This window comes from Gymnogyps californianus, chromosome 11, assembly GCF_018139145.2.
Source record: "Gymnogyps californianus isolate 813 chromosome 11, ASM1813914v2, whole genome shotgun sequence".
Classification (NCBI taxonomy): Eukaryota; Metazoa; Chordata; class Aves; order Accipitriformes; family Cathartidae; genus Gymnogyps; species Gymnogyps californianus.
In genome coordinates, this window is record NC_059481.1 from 20,413,859 (window position 1) to 20,431,739 (window position 17,881).

General features: G+C 40.7%; 1 protein-coding gene across 1 annotated transcript in view; it reads right to left on the bottom strand.

Moving 5' to 3' along the window:
- Window positions 1-17,881, bottom strand: part of ADAMTS17 (ADAM metallopeptidase with thrombospondin type 1 motif 17) — a 193,141-nt gene that overhangs the window by 88,746 nt on the left and 86,514 nt on the right. The window contains exons 9-10 of the mRNA XM_050903173.1: window positions 8,087-8,227; window positions 6,630-6,780 (exon numbers count right to left, since the gene is read on the bottom strand). Of these exons, the coding sequence (XP_050759130.1) occupies window positions 6,630-6,780; window positions 8,087-8,227 (292 nt within the window). The remainder of the gene's footprint in view (window positions 1-6,629; window positions 6,781-8,086; window positions 8,228-17,881) is intronic.

Consider the following 17,881-nt stretch of genomic DNA (forward strand, 5'->3'; position numbering starts at 1 on the left):
CAGCATCTTAAATGAGAGAATTCAACCGTACATGTTACACTAGCTGAAGAAATCATGGAAGTATCTTTACGTGGTCAAACCTGGAAGAAGTGGAGACATGCGGTACAAGGCACCAGAACAGAGTCACTCCTTCGAATTAAATCTTAGAAATTTTGTACTTCGACTTATTACCAATTTCTACCTCAGTATGCTTAAAAGAGCTGTAGCTAATCAACTACGTCACAACCACCGCAACTATATTAGCATGGTATTGTACACGCCATGTGTTAAGTGCTGCTCTGAGGTTCATACTACACGTACCCCACCAAGAAAAGGCTTTTAAGTTCACAGTATTATGCTATCACCTAGCCCAAGAGAAGATATCTGCCCATGGTGAAGGAAGGGCAAGAGCTTCAGGCAAGTTTCATAATCAACCTGATCACTTCCATCTAGTATTGTGTTTGCAACTTAGAGCCTGAAATTCCGACCTTGCACTTTGCAACATCTATCTCTTCTTGTCGTCAGTGAGAGTAATGTTCACTCAGTATCTTCCAGTGAACTCCTCAGGCCTTAACACCTGATTGCAGGATAAGAAAAGTATTGATCTTTTAAACAACAGGCAGTGTTGTCCATTAAAAAAAAAAGAAAAAGCAAAAAAAAAGGGAAATTAAAAGAATGAAATCACGGATTGTGTTTCTTGGCCATGGGAAAAGAGAAGAAAGGGACAGTAAAATAAATATAGATATGTACACACACTGTTCAGATGTGGTTGTGAAGATTATGGGAGTTTTCTCTTGAAGTGTTTTGCAGATGGGAAGTTCCCAGAAGGCCAATGGGAGAGGCCTGAATGCCCTTCAAGCTTGTTATACACTATTTTCAGGCTGATACTCAATTGTATTTTGGCTAATTTCGTTAAGTTCAAACTTCAGCTGTAGATGCCACATCACAAGGCTACACTAATTCTTTCTCCCTCCCCTTGTGTCTTAATAAGAAATGTAGGATTTCCAAGTTCAAGTGCTTGATTCTTAATAGGCACTCTGTATTATTTTTAAGAGTTTATTATTTTTATATTCTTAAATTTCCACATTTTATTTTTATAATTTTATTTTGGTTTCCCTCTCTCTTTTTATTTTTCTTTAAACCACTGCACCAGAATGTGTTTTGACCATCTTCCAAACTGAAACACGTACAAAAATTTCTGAAGCATTCCAATAATTGTAAACTGGGCTGTGCTGCCCAGGCAGGAACTCTGCTTCTCTCTCTTTCTTTCTCTCTCTTAAACAAAAAAGTATTTCCACTAAAAATAAAGAGAAAAAGGTCTTTTTGCAACATACAGAAGCAGTGAAATAGGACACTTTAGTTTCATATGAAACAGGCAACGTGAAAATAGTCTGAATTTTAACAACCTACATTAGGAAAACTATAAAATACAGTATGGCAATTAAGTAAACTGTTACCTTCTAAAAAAGAAAATCTTCTCATTTTATTTTAGAATTGCCAGGCTTCTATCTTGCAAGCCTCAAGAAAACCAAACCCATCCTTTTCCAGATTTATTATTATTATATTTACACAGAAGCTGAAGTGTGTAATGGAAAATTATGTAGACAAAGTCCCTGGTTGTACAGAAAATGACAATGCAACCTATTATTTTCAGGACAAATCAGCTCTCCATCTAATTACCTTGTTCTTGTAAATATTCTATACATTACTAAATAATAGGGCTTACTATTATCGTCTGGATCTTGCAAATAATTCTGCAAAGAAAAAACAGACAGAGGCCCATTGATTGCCATGCATGGAGTCCAGGAGTCCACTCCGCCAGCCTCTTTGCAAGATCAAGACCACAGAGAGACCCACAATTGCTTGATTATATTCACCACCATACCATCAAATATGAAAACTGAAGGGATACATAAAATCCACTTGATTATTACAATTGCTGCTTTTCCTTTGCTTTGTTTTTTGGTTCCTCTCCTTTTCCATTTTAGCCCAGAAATCTAGTCAGTCTCCTTTGGCTTACAATCAGCTTTGCCCTCCTGTTCTGTGCGGCTGCTCTGTGGCTTGTAGATACTGGGAGATACTTATATTTGTTAAAAAACAACCTGAACTTAAGAAAAAACAGTAGAGCCAATTCTAGCTGTTTTAATTTTTCTAAAAACAGTGTCATGTCAAAATCCACATTCCCAGTTACATCCAAGTTGACAGTGTCCCTTTTTCAGAAAAAAATCTCTTTGTAGCAATGCTAATCTCTTTCCACATGCCATTTTAGCCTAAGCACAGTTTTGACTCAAAACAATACTGAAAGATAATGGTTATGTAAAAACCCGCAAAAATGTGTTAATAATAAATAAGCCAAAAGGCATATAAAACAAAAAGCCAAACACTGGATACAAGAGATAGAAATCACATTTTTTCCATAAATATAATTTCAGTGCAAAAGCCTCTGTTAGTAGGCATGCCAGTCTGAAAAATAAACCCAGTGTTCTGATTAAACACACAGCATATTTTCATGTGAGGTTATGAACAATGCGTTTTTACGGATTTCTGGTGGAGAAACACCATCTCCGCTCTGTGAGAGATTCAGCATAAACCATCTGTGCTTTTCCTCTCACTGACAGCACTGCTAAATAAAGGGGACAGCAAACAGTTAAAGTCTGCTCTCTGCAGAAGCCCTCATGGCTTGAGTGGGGTTGAAGCTTTTGCTTCCTCTTGCATAGGGGTCAAACAAATTCACAATACTTGATTCATAGCACAGTGTGGATCTGAAGAACAGAGGTCAGACAGGTTGAATTTCGAGTAATTTGCACAACCTAGCGTGTTAGCCCTGGACTTACGTCAACATTTAGCAACCAGAATCCCAAAAGATCTCTGTGTTTGGGGTACACTGGCAATGCACTATGCAGTGTCAAAGGTGCATTGCTGTTTAGTTTTTTCCACAACTCGTATCATGATTTTGCCCAGAGCTTGAGAATGACACAGTCATTTAATTTCTGCTAAAAGCAACTTATCTCCCTCAAAATAAAGACCACTGTGCACACTCTTAGGTGGGCCAAAAGCTCTTCCAGCACTGCAAGGGGCATGACTGTACAGCCTCCCACCTGAAAACAGGCAGCATGTCTGGTATGGTAGAAGCACATTTGTATGTCCTGTTAGATAAGCGTTCTCATCGATCAGACAATGCCTAACATTTGCAATGGGAAAGATTATCAGAAAGCACCATGTGAAAGCACTTTTGATCCTTTTGCGTATTACCGGAGAAAACTACATAACTTAGATATGAAGGGGGAGCTACTGAAGGGTCTTGAAATATTCATTATCATATGTGAAATCATCTCACTTAAGAACTATTTTCTTATTCAGTTCCTCAGCTCAAAACTAATTCTTCCATGGAGCTATGAAAACATTTACTTTCCTGATGATGAGCAAGGACTCACCTATCTAATACTCAGGTTAAAGTTAACCCAAAACCAGCCACCTGGATGTATCTCAAACCAATAAAACTATAAGCAGAGCACACACCAGAATGGACTTGCATTCCCTCAAGGGGCTGGCAGGTAATCTTGCCATTTATTATTCATACAGTATCATAATAGAAACGGTGCTTTTCAAATAAATAGAAATTGATTGCTTCCTGCCTAACAAGGGCCCAGCCTAAAAGCCTGATTCCACAGCTCCTTAAATAGGTGACATGCACTAGTAAATCTTACCTAAAGATCCTAAATTATACATCTTGGAGGTCATAGATTACAACAACAGGCTCTGATTAAGCTGATTATCATATACTCATGCTGTAAATTAGTTCATTTTTTTAAACTTTAGTATATTAAAATGTGGACGCAGTGTCCAAGCAAATTAAAAAGGAACATCAAGAGGTATAGTATATGTAAAGCTGAGTCTACCTCACATGTTTTCATTTTTGTTCTGCAAATTTGGAGCAGAATAGCTGCAGGATAGCTGGTTTGGCAAACTTATAATTCTGAGAGCTACTATTTTGTACTAGGGCATCCGAGTTACCATTAAAAACAAACATGGGAGAAAAACTTCGGAGATGCAATCTGAAATATCCAGATAAGGTTGAATATTCATGGATTAACTATCTAGTTGGACCAGTGTCTGAGGTCCAGACACTGCCAAGCATTTAGGCACCTGACTTTCTGTGAAGGCAAAGGAGATTACATTCCTTTAAAAATTTGGGCTTTGATGCCTTTAAGGCAAAGAGCTTACTGCACAGAAAGTTTCTGCAGTTTCTCAAAAATGTCAAAATTTTGGATGCATCTAATCTCTGAAATTTGCTCTACAACCAAATTGTATGGCATTTTTGAATACAGGTCCTCTAGTTTGCCTGATATAATTACGTAGCTCAACTATCTCCAATGAAATGTTATAATGTAACTCTTTTATTAAATAAGAAAATAGACAGTAGACACATGTAATCATAAAAAGATTGAGCAGGCTCATTTCCTGAAGTTTATTTCCTTTTTGTAACAAATATTTACTGTCAAATGTTTATTACTTTTACATTTGGATTTTTTTAATACTTTATTGAATTAAAAATACCACATTACCATTGGCTAAAAGAGGAGACAGCTATATTTGCCAATAATTTCTACAGCTAATGCCAATGACTAGTGCCAATTTTTTTTTTGGTTCATATTTTTGTAGACAGCTTTGAGACTTATGATACAAGCATTCTGCAGATGAGGCATGAGAAACACAAAGGTGAAAAGAACACAAACTTCAAAGGTTTAAAAATTAAAGCTGATCATTTCCTCTAAAGAATTTCCTTTCATTGCCTTCAAACGCCAATTCAGAGTAGCATAACAGGATGCAAATATTCACTTAAATTAATGGCGTGTGACATAATTGCTCCAAAGCTTCACAGTGTGAATGCTAACCCTTAATGCATATCTGTAACAGAAAAATACTTCTAAATAAGTGATTGCAAATTGTTTTTAATCTGCTGAAGTTCTACAAGGCTTTTCATTAGAAAGTACTGAAGTCCTCACAAAATACGCTTTTCTTTGGGAGATACTAAAGGAGTGATGGAGGAAAAGAGCACTGTTTTCATTGTCTTCTAAAGATGTCAAATAATAAAACTAGTAAAAAATCTTGGGAGACACAAACACCTGCTGTCTGTATCTTACAGAGAAGAACAGTGCCTGTTGGCTTGTTATTCTGGCAAGCAACTTGTCCCTGAAGCAATTCCAGACTGGACATGCAATTTCTGCATGAGAAATGCTGACATTCTCATTAGGCACTGGACTATCCAGAAACAGAATGTTTTTTATCACAACAAGGGAGATAGCAAATATCTGTTCCAACAGCAGTCAAGCTAGGTGACACCCACACAAGTGGAAGAACTTGAATCATCCTGGATAGATCTGGGGTTTTCTTTACAGACCTATATTCTAATACTTTGCTTCCAGTACAGTAGTCCTGGTGGTCTGCATTTTCTTGATGGAGCTGGAAAATACAACCTACCCAGATTCTTTTCTTATTGTTTTATATTAGCTAGTTTCCAAATCCAAAATAAATAAAACAGCAAATGTGAAACTAAGAGCATGTTCCCAGGACTTGCATGTGTTCAACAGTTTTAGTAATTTGGCACTTAGAAACCTCAGTTATCACTGATTATTAATTTCTTTGTTAACACCGATTTAAGATCCCAAGATTGTTCAGAAAGGGAATAAGGGACAACTGAAAAATACAAATGGCTAGTTAATGACAGTAAGAAACCTGGCTGCTTCATGCCTGTCTATATAGGACAGAATGCTACCAGCTGGTGCTGGTGACAGCACACAGTGCCTCATGACTTTCTTCTGGATATTTCCGAGGCCACACTGGAAGCAGGCATTTCTCCAGTCCCTACCTGAAGTGGGATGCAGACAAGCTCTGGTCAGAATGAAGACATCTAATTATGTGCAAGACCTTAGGAAAAGTTTAGCTGTCTAAATTCCAGAGGACAAGTCAGACAGCCTCATCTCAAATATGACCTACTTTTAGAGACACCAAAAATCAGTGTTTCTATTTTGCCAACCAACCATGTGATATAAGCCATTTTGCACCCAAATCCTGACTAAACATCATGTTGCTTAGAAAACACACAGGAAGGGGCCTAATTCTGCACAAATCTCTAAGTGGCCTCATCAAACAAGCAGTCATTAATATTTGCTTGGCACAGAGTTAGAGTCAGCTCCCAAGAACGTTGCAGTAATCTGAAGGTGAGGTCTACTGAAAGATCCAGACAGTCACCTAAGCTGACTCTGTGGAAGTAGGCAAGCACTCTTGTGAGAAGAAACATTCACCTCAGCTGAACTTCCAGCAAAACAGTCTCTACTGAGCACTTCAGCAAAACAGTGTCAAAAGGGAACTATCCCTAAATTAAGACCAAGTACAAACAAAAGTTTTTCTGGGTCTGCTGTAGATGAACAAGACCGGTGCGGGGAAAGGAGGACGACTGCATAAGTATGTGCTCTTGACATGAAGGTCAATGGGAGTTTGACTACTGATTTTGTATGAGCAGTGCTGAACACACTGAAAATCCCACTAAGTAGTTCTGAGGAAAGTGCAAACTCCTTTTCTTCCCCAGTGCTTGACAGCTTTATTTCCACTTCCCACCTTGTTTCCAGGTACACCCCATGAGCTCTTACCTCCATATTCTTACAGAAGGTAGCATTGGTCCCAAAAAGTATCTGGCACTGTTCATCGGCACTGTAGTGCATTCCAGGCAGCTTGTGAGGGAGCCGCACCGCATATTGGCTTCGCGGGTCTGTTACCAGCAAACAGGTGCTGACCTTGGACCTGTGGAGTGTAAGAATTAAATATTCCTTTAAGGGAAAGCACCTTTGAACTGGAGTGTTACATCACTGCTGTAGAGAAACTGTTGTCCTCTCTTTAACAGGGAATCTGATGACCTCATCCGAAACAGTGGTGATTTTTCCTAGTATAAATCTGGAAGCCTTCTAAATCATTGAAAACTATGGATAGAAAGATCCTTGGGAACTCATCCCTGGCCCCAGGCTTCAAGGCAGAATCGACTATATTCACATCATTCTGGGTTAAACATTTGTCTAAACTATTCCTAAAAATCCAATGGAGACTCAATTCTGCCCTCAGGCTATGTAGTCCAATGACAGCTAGAAAGTCTTCTATCATGTCTCACCTGAATCCCTCTAGCTGAATTTTAAGCCCTTGGCTTCTTTTCTTGTCCATCACAGACAAAAAGGAAAGATTTTTCCCTTTGCCTTCACAACAATCTTTTACAAATTGAAATATCACTGTGTCATCCTCCCTCTATCAGGGACCAGAGTGAGTTCAGATGCAACTTCTTTTTTAACTTCATGCCTTTAATGTAACAGTAGATATCCCATTTTCTTTCACTATTTTCCTTTCTCTCCCACCTCTAATCCCCAGCGTGGGGAATTTTCCATGCTGAACCCATTTCTAGCAACAAAAGCACTGACCACTGTGCCAGACACTGTCAGGGAGCTGCACTGTAGGTTTAAGATCACAATTACAGAGTTCAGACAATTCCAGTGCTTGCTATAGTACATGAGAGTTAACAAGCAGCAGGGCAGAAATCCTTCCTGAACTGTTGAATATGATGAACTGAAATATGGATGCAGTGGGAAAGAAGTTTATAGTGAACTGTTTAAGACCAACACTCACTGAGGAGTGAGAAAACACATCACAATTACCTCCAGGCAAAGTAAAGTTCCCATAAAATAAAAGCTATTGAATAACAATAATGACAGTAAAAGCCTCAGCACAAAGCTGGCAGCATCCTTCAGCAGAGATTTTTTCAGGCCACCTACACACAGATTTCTGTCGTTGCAAACGTGAAGGGCATTTTTTGTAAAATGAAGGTGATCTGGGATTGTTTTTAAGAAGCTATCAGTACACTGACAACTGCACATGATTTTTCTGCCTCTCTGCAAATCTCAGTTTCAAAGGGGCTACTGTAACGGAGACAGATTCAAACCTGCACACCCTAATGACACATGCACACACTTGGTTTTAAGGAAAATTGTTTAGACTTTCACTTTCAAATAACACATTGGATTCTTGCCTGATTGATAGGATTTTTGATAATCAGCACAATTCTTACTTTAGGAAGTTTTCAAGGTCATCGCGGCTGCATGAAGACCAGGAAAGGTCACTTGGGTTCCTGCCCTTCACCCATTCTCCAGACATAATATGAGACCTCCCTGCGCAGGGTTGATGATCATCATCATGGCTCATTCCCATGCTGTTTGATTAAAACAAAACAAGACAAAAAAACCTATCAAGTTATGATGTGGGTTTCTCATTTCCCATTGGACTTGGTAATGACACTCTTAGCAATTAACAAGTCGAAAACAGGCTGCACATATAACACAGAATCATTCACCTACTGCTCTGGGCACCTGTTTCATGAATAAACTATAGGTCCCTTTAAATTATCCATTGTCTTAATTTCACAAAGGTTTTAGTATTTGTGTGTTTGAAACTTTTAAATGCGCTTCTTATGGACTTTCCTACCAGGAAATGTAACTATTTGAGGGTTTATGAGACGTGAACCTGGAGAAGTGATGTACCACAGCCGAAGGATATCTGCTAGAATATCAAAGCTAGTATTTATTGAAAATTTTGGATTGCTTTCACAAATCTAGTGGATATGGTCCCTATAATCATACGGAGAGAGTGGTCAACAAATTAATACTAGAGATGGGCCAATTTTGTTGTTGTGTCAGTGTGAACTTGGAATACTGTTAGGAAAAACATTTCTCTAAATTTGTGGTATTGTACAATCTCTCATCTAACTTTGAAGATGATCCTTCTTTGAGCGGTGGGTTGGATCAGATGACCTCCAGTGGCCCTTCCAACGTAAATTAGTCTATGAGTCTGTAACAGCAATGCTCGGATAGGAGCCTGAGGCAGAATCAAGCCCTCGTTTCTGCAAGCACTGTCCAAACAAGCACCACGACTGCCCCATGCCAGTCTCAGCAAGAACAGAATACGACCTACTCAGCAAAACAAACCAACTAAACAAACAGCAAATTGTGTAGTATAAACATACATGGAGGAATTCAAACACATTCAGTGAGGATTTCAAAAAGTATTCAGAAGTAGAAAAGGATTACTTTAACCTGCATCCAACTTCCCACTCAGGACCCTTCTATCATTAGTGGAGTCTCTACCATTGGGCTGCTACAGTAAATCACTGTTCAGAATAAATCTCTGTTGCCACTATAAGAAGGTGAGACTCCTCTGCCGGAGGTAAGCCTTTGTGAACAGCCTTCACACTGGCAAAGAAGGGATAAATGACGTGACCAAGTTCACCTGCTACATCAGTGAAATGTCGGAAGTCCTGACTGGCAGTCCTACACTCAGCCCATCGTACTATGCTGCCTGGCAGCAAAAGTGAGTTAAGGGTTTTCCATCCTACTTTGAAATGACCACTAAAACCATTTTTTAAATCATATGGAATAATAACATTTTGAAATGTTAACATTCTTCCTTTGATTCCAACATGAAATGGAAAATGGCTTTCAGACAAAAGGTGCCTTGTATGGCCAGTGTCCCTTTCTAGCAAAATAACAGTCACCAATTTGGGGCTGAAAACACAGATTAATAGGAACTCACTAGGTCTCCAGCTGGCTGGACTGAGCGAGCCAGGAGCAGTCCCTTTAAATATGGTGTTGGACTCTTTAATCCATACTACTTCTCTACAAATCAGAGGCTCCTGTTTGCTTTCTGACTATGCTCTTGGCTTTGCTTCTCTCCAGTTTCGGGACTCAACTGTTAAAAGCCTAAACACGACATACATTTCTAGTTGCAATGAACTAAAACTGTCTTCAGCAGTTTGATAATTATGGCTTAGATTAAACCACCATCTATGCTATTTTTAGCTTAAAGTGAAGATTATATGGTGGAGTCTATTATTTTAGGTTTATCTCCAGGGACATTATTATTTCTAGCAAAACTACATTTAACATAATTTTTAGACTCCTAGTTCATAGTTATTCTTGTTTTTAAACCTTTGTGGGTTTTGAACACAGCAGAAACATTAACATCAAGCACATTTTGTTTGATACATGCAGAAATAATTTAACAGTCTATTAGTAACTCTAACTTCAAAACAGTAAAGAGTGAAATTCCTGCTCCACTGAAGTGAATGGGAGTTTTGCCATTGACTTCAATGGAGCCTGGATTTCACTCCAAATATTTTACCCATGTTGTTTCTACACACAGAGAAAACTCTTCACATGCTAGGAAGAAAGTTCCTGCAGTATTTCTCCAATGCAAATAAGCCCATCTAAAGTTCGTATTCCTAAAAGTCAGGAAAGGAAGAGCTAAGCACCATGAAGCAAGGTATGTAAGCTTGCTGGAAATCTTCCAGAGGAAAGTTTACCCAAAAATGCCAGTTTAGAAGGCTTGTGGGCATGCAGCAATCATGTTAACTTTTCTAATGGAAACGAGGCAGGTTTCCAAGGTTTCTTTCAGCTTGCCAGCCCTGTGACTGCCACAGTGCTGAGACTCAAAGTTGGGTCCTTCAGGTTTCTACTCTGTCAGGGCTTCTGTGGGATGGGACTTGGCAGCCCTCCCATTCTGGCAGCTTCCTGAACAGCCTTCTGGTCGGCACCTCAGCTGTTCCACTTGAAAAGGGTGAAAACAAACCATCTTTCTGACTTTCCAAGTGTTTTAGGCTCCCTGATTTTATCTCTTCCACAGAAGACCAGTGTTTGGTCTAGAGTTGTTAATTAAGAAATGCCTTAGCTTTCTGATTAACTTCATTTATTCTTTGTTAAATTTGTTGAAAGCGGGATTTTTTTGTTGGCAAACAAAGGCAACAGTTACTAATTAGTACATTCCTGTCCTTAACTTTATTTTAAACCTGACCTCATGAAAGATGTTTGCCTAGGAGAAATGCTGAGGCTAACATTCATTACTCAGCTTTGATTTTGCAGGGGTGTTTGAGGCAGATAGAATGTATTCTCTGTAAAGACTGAGTCAGAACACACATTTCAGAGTTATTTACAGGCTTCTTCCGAAATTCATTCAATTCTTACATGTGTGGAAATCAACACCTTTCTGAATCATTCCTGATTTCTTAACAGAAATTCTTTAAAAAGTCATAAGCATAAAGGAATTGACCCTGAGCTATTGGTATAAAGCAAAGGAGCTCTGCTAAGTCAAAAGAACCACGCCAGTTTATATTAGCTTGGGATCTGGCCTCAAGGTTAATAGGCAACCTCTACTGGCCTCTCTGTGATGAGTTTCTGGTATAATGAAACCAGCAACACCTTTGGAGCCTGTTTTAATTGGCAGTGCAGAACTTTTCCCAGCATCTACTTTACCTTACAATGACTCACTTGAGGAAAGGATTAAATGACCTGCAGGACTAAGGCATACCCTAGCATGCTAACACATTCTTTTCTGAAGTTCAAGGGTCTCCAGCTACATCAAAGGGATCGGTTTTTCCTAAACACATAGTAAATGTAATGCCATGCTGATTCTTTTCACTAATGAATAGTCCCCCTCCTTTTAACAGAAATAAATCGGACAGAGCATTATGTGTTTGTACTAAACAGCAGTGCAAGCACTGATTCAGTACTTCGCATTTTCTTTGTGATCACCTAATCTTACCTGCTATTCAGAAGTTCACACGGAATTAGAAGCAGATAATCAGTCTCTTGAAATATTCTGCCTTGGGAAGCAGTTCTATTCTTACATGAACAGATCTTGAAAAAAGAGCCGATAAGAATGGCTCTTAGATTAGAAGTAGGAATGTCAAAATGGCACTACATTACCCTGCAAACCCACAGCCCTCTGTGCTCCCGAGCCATAACTGTCCCTTTTATCAGGAGCAACAAACACATGCTGCATGTTATCCTTTACACCGCAAAGCCAGCAGAGCCATTACAGATGAGCAGGACTCTATTTCCCTTTGTGCTGTTGCTACCACAGTCGCTAGCTCCATTCTAAGCACAGGGCAAAATTCAGTCTCCAGTTCTTCACATTCTCCTCCTGAAGACAATGAGATTCCACAAAGGCAAACAAGAACAGCTTAGACTGTCAGCTCTTAAACTCCTTTCATTCTATGTTTATTCAGAGTAAGCACAATGGGACTCTGGTTTCACACTCCAGCTTCTTTTCTAATATAAATAATGCATTGGTTATCAGTCAAGACACTAAGGCGTCACCAAAGGAGTCCTGCAGCATATTTATTGTTGCTCATCAAATGTGAGTCCAGAAACAAGCTGACTGACCAGTTTGAGTTCTGACCGTTAACATAATCACAGCAAGACAATTTTATCAGGAGTCACAGGGAGGCAGCAACAACAGATCTCTTCTTTGATGCTGTTTTTTGTAGAACGAGACTTTTAAAGTAGCACAGCTATGAATAAAAAATAGTATGCAGTCTCTCAAAGCCCTGGCCTCTCTGAAGTCTGTGCTCCTTTCCAGGACACTATTCTCCGTCAGAGTCTACGCAGCAATCAGAACTGGGTCAGGATGCCAGAATTACACTCTGGGCCTGAGCCAGCCAATTTCTTGTGTAACTCTTTTTAGCTAAATGCAATTAACAGCCATTTGTTTTCCCACAGCAATGCTAAATAAATGCTCTTGCTTTGTTTGTTTCGGTCATTAGTGGAGCTTCTCCTCTAGACAGTTAATGTAACTAAACTGCTGTGTTTACCCTTGGTGCATTTTCCAATGTTTCCTGTTATTCTTTAAAAGCCTGAGCCAAAGCGCACCAAAGCCTGTGGAAAGCCTCCTACTGCCTTCAATGCACTGCGCGTTGCACCTCCAAGTTCTTAAGGTCATGTATACAAATCTTCATCAGAAGACTCTCGATAGGTTTCCTATTAAAAGCCCCAAATCCGAGTTAAAGGATAATGCCAAGGGCTGGGCTTTAAATTTTTTCAACAGCTGCAACTTTGTGGCTGGTAACAGACCACTTGAGAAATCCCCAGGATTATTATCATACACTCCCTCTCTGGTGGGGAGAGATTAGGAAGTAGGGGCAAGAAGCAATTTTGATAGGAAACACCATCAGCAGTAAAAGAAGAGCTTTTCTTCAGAAAAAGGCACAGAGAGAGTAGCAAGTGAAAGAAACATGAAGAAGGGAAGCCTGAAAAAACCACACCCAGAAGTGGAAACACCATGAGCTTCTGCAATCCCTCTGTTTCAAATAAGTACTTCAGCTGGCTGTTAATAAGAGCTTCTCCATTGCCTCCCTGTGAAAGCCAAACCATTCCATTTGTCTGCAAATAATTCAGAGTGAGTCAAACGCTGGTTCACTTCAGAAACGAGTGACACTCAGGACTAGCAAGGCATGACACACCATTGATTGCTCTCCACACAACTGGCACTAACCTCAAAGTCACCATTTTTCTCCAAAGGGCAGTGAGGCCATCCATCTACCAAGAAAGGAGGACAGTGGTCTGTCTCTTACTTCTACAGCGAAATCCAAGGGAGAGTCTTTCTTTTCCTGAAGAACCGACTCACAAACAGCTGCAACTGTGTAAGCTCGGCAAGACATTAAAAAGGAAGAGCTTCTTGGGTCCACTTGCCCTGCAGACCAACATGGACTCAAAGAATTGAGCAAGGGGCCTGCTACAGCAATGTCCCAAATACAGAGGGGAACAGAAGGCAGTGATATCTCTTGCTCCAGGTGAAAAGCTCAGTGGAGCCACTAAGGTTTTTACATTCTTGGCTGATCTTTGTTTGCTGGAAAGCATGTTTTCTCTACCTGTGTTTATAACAGATGCCTTAGCCTGCAGATGTTCCCTAAAAGGCTCTGTTTCTGCAAGGCAACAATGAATTGCTAAGAGCTATATGCAGTACCAGGAGTTGCATGTCACAGCAGGGTAGGTCACTACTGACCTTCTCAAAAGAGCATATGAGAGAAGTCATTCCCTGTGACCCAGCTTGCCATGACTCACCCAGAGGTAATCTAGCATTAACTGCAGAGCCAGGATTAAGCAACAGATTTCTTTCTAAACCCCACTGGAGAAACATAAATGCAAAGGCAGGGCAGACTGGACAACATCCTCGCATAGTGTGAGAGGGAAGGGAGAAGGGGAGCTGTAATTCATCCGCTCTGGCATTTCAGTGTGGGCAGGATGACAGTGCCCCATGGAAAGCCTGCTATTTAGACACACTGTGGGCACAAATGCCATCTGTTTATCCATATGAAGGACATAACTGAAGGACAAAATTGCTCCCCCTTCCCACTTCCTATCGGGTCTCCACGAATGGTTGAGAAGGGAGTCCCGTATCTATAGTCCATCCAATCTCAACCACAAAGGAAGATGCTGGTATGGAAGGAGGTTATATAGGGTGCGTGGCTGACAGCTGAGAATATTAAACATGGCCATTAAACTCAAATCAATATAGGTCACTAAGCAGAGAACGTACGTCAACAGTTCTCAGCAGCTACTGACTTGGGCTGGATTTGAACCAGCAACTTAGAAGTGGGAGCGGTATATCACATAATCAAGCCTGTGAGCCGTCCAGTCCCAAATCGAGTTCAATGTTAGGAATTTTTATTAATGTTTGAAATTGAAGCTGCATCACTGGAAAGATGCCTACTTCTGAACTGGTTCAACATGTTTAACATTTCAATATAAAATGCTGATATCTTGCAAGTTATGAGGTTTCCAACTAGTTGAGAATAAAGGCATAACAGAGGCAGAAGTGAAATGGGGTTGCTCATTAGAGCTGGAATTATAATAGGAGCAGCAGTGCAACATGAGGACAGTAAGTTTAAGAGAGTGACCTAGGAAGGTGATGCATCTGCAAAGCAACCTAAGAGAGGCAGAGACAGCCAGAGGGGTCAGAAGGGAGTCCAAGCGAGGCTTGGATGGCGCGCAAACTAACAAATGCTGGGAAAATGCTGAGCTGGGGAGGAGGCAATGAAACAGCTTGCGTAACCTTCTTACAAAACCAATGGTCACTAAGACTGTTAGCTTAATGGAAAACAGGCTTTTTCACCTTCTGCTTTTCAAACATGTAAACACAGTTGCTTAAATATAACTTGACTATTTCACAAGCTGTCAGGAGGTACTTTGGAAAGCTGTGATGAAGAGAAGGAATGACCCTACTTAAAGCATTTGAAGTAATCAAAGATGGTCATTGTGTACATAATGTTATCTAGAACAGGGGTGTTCAGGATGGGTGCTGAGCTATTGTGTTTTTTTCTATCAGGAGAGACAACGTTTAAAGGGAGCCATGACTACTGGACTCTTGTTTTCATAACCAAGTTTATGTCACTCTCTAGTAATGAAGTAACCAGATATTTTATATGGTTATCTACTCATCAAACAGCCAAGAAGTCAACAACAGCGAGTGAGAACACCCGAACGCCTATGGTGAATAACAGTGTGGAAAGCTGTGGTTTATTCAGCTGCATGACAGATCCAGCCCTTTATGATATGGTTTTCATTTAAAAAGAATTAGTTCTTTTGCCATGGAATCTGGAAGGCAGCAAGTATGAGCCTGTGCTGCAAGGGACAGATAGCACACATGAGAGACTGACATGGCAGGAACAGGCAGTGCGGCCTTTTACTCACTCAAACATTTCATCTAAAAGCTTGCTGCCCACGTGGTCCTAGATACCTGTAACAGAGCCGGCCAAACCCCACTGACATCAACGACAGTCCTTTTATATGGTTTGATTGAAGTTAGATCAAGGCCATGAAGAACAGGGTGAATCACCTTATGATCTTCTCCCCAGCAATAATATCACATGCTCACACCATTGACTACTTTTTCCAGCGGACATTTGCTCATGCGATTCTCTCTCGAGAATCCTTGCCTCTTTTGCAGAGTGGCTGATTCACAGCAGGGCAGGCATTGCCTGATGTATTCCAAGACGTTTGGTAAGACGAAGGAATCCAGTTGCGATGCAGCTGAACACTTACAGTTCCAATGGCCTGCCTCCACTGCATCTAATTTGTAGGATGTGGTCCCAGCATAGCAACCTTTTCCTGAAAAAGCTTCACAGTGTTTCTGGTAAGAATCAGCAGGTTCTGAGACTGCAGGGAGCAATGTACCTTGTGGCAGAAAAAGGAGTGCTCCACCAAATACAAAGTCCTAGAAAAAGCTAAAGTTGATCAATATATGTCCAAATAAACTTGGTGGAAACGCCACATTGAAGAGGTAGCATTACCTCAGGAAAACACCCTTTTTCCTTCTGATCTTAATGCTCACTCCTTTCCAAGTCCCATGTAGTATCTAATACAAATCTTTAAACATGAGAGCTGTCAACCAGAATAGCTCCAGCATTATGCATTCAGACCCAGAAAGGACTGTGATTACACAGCACAGTGTAAACCTTTCAGTACCAACTCTCTCAGCACAGGTGGGGTCCTGTCCTGTTTAGAATTCCATCTCTCTGAAAGAAGACTTTTAAAGATGCAAAGTAAGGTACAACTCTCAGTTACCAGGGGTGAGCGTGCAATGGCTGAAACAGCCCACTCTCCTACTGCATAAGGACTCAAAAGTGGCCATAGTGGTCCAGTCGGATTGTGCTGATGCAGCAGGGAGTCAGCTGAACCTATGCAGGCAATGGAGATGTGGGAAAGGCTCATGCAATTAATCCATGACCACTGCCCAACATCACATGGGAATGACTGTCCAGGGCTAAAAATGCTCCTTCGCTGCCCTCACACCCTCCCAACAGGATCAGGAGCTCAGCACACTTACGCTTACAGTAACAATTTCACTATCTATCTTTCGTGTTGATCAGAGTGCACAATGGCTTCCATTCCAGCCTTTCCTTTTTGGCCCTATGGGCCTTAACATCACACAGCATGTAGATTCCTGGCCCCTTCACATGCCTAGAGCACAACCCCATCTCCACGCAGTCATCCAACCAGATGCTCCGCATTTCTAAACCCTTTCACATGCTTTGATACATGCCAACAACACACAGAGGCAACAGGTTTCTGACAACAGCATTGGTAAGAGTCAAGGATTGCTTTAACAGTCCAATCCCTGTTGAAGAGGTGAACACAGATGTATCAAAACCCACTCATTCTAAAACATGCATCAGTGACTCTTTACTGGGAATCACTTCTCTCAAGCTATCAATGAAGAGACACTGGCAACTTGTCATGTTCACAGCTGAGCTGTGACCCTAAAGCAAGAATAAAGTTATCTGAGGGCCAAAGGGTAACATCCCCATGAAAAGGTATGCACTAAGCTGTCTCCTTGCCCTCCAAAAGATTTAATAGACTTCTTGGACATAAAAAATGCTCTCTCTCTCACTTGCTTCAGTCTGGTTTCAGAAAACAGGGAATTGTTGCAGAAGGAGCACAGTGACTATGAATAAAACAGTGGTGGGCAGAGAAAGACTGCTCATTTCTCTTTTCTGGTGAGCAGAGGCTGCTGTGCTCCATCTGTAGCTCCTTGTATGCAGAAAGCACCCTGGTGCATCGCAGAAGTAACATGCTGAAGGGTAACAAGCTGTTTGCTTTCAGCACTGCCTGAAGTGGGTGAGAATGAGACCTCAGAAAATGTGACATGCATTTCCTCAGAAGATGAAAAGGGAATATAAATTGTAGGGTGGAAAAAAGACAAAACCCTGGGATAGCTGGGTGGGATTTCCCACCCACTAGGGACGAAAGACAAAAGCTCAGTAAGAACAGCTAATGGGTCTGTCACTCAAAGTGTTAGCAACCTAAGGGGAAGCTCCTGCATGCAATCACTTGAGTGTACTTTTCCAAAACTCCTGTGAAACCAGTGAAAGCCTCCAGTCAACTACATTAATGGCTGAGGGTCAAACCTGAACAAAGAGATGCAACATGAGACACCCTTAAAAGAAATGCAAGGAGAAGGGAGAGATGGTGGAGCATATTTCCCAAATATGTGCAACACAAGTAACCACAAATGTCCCACACACTACCCCATCAGG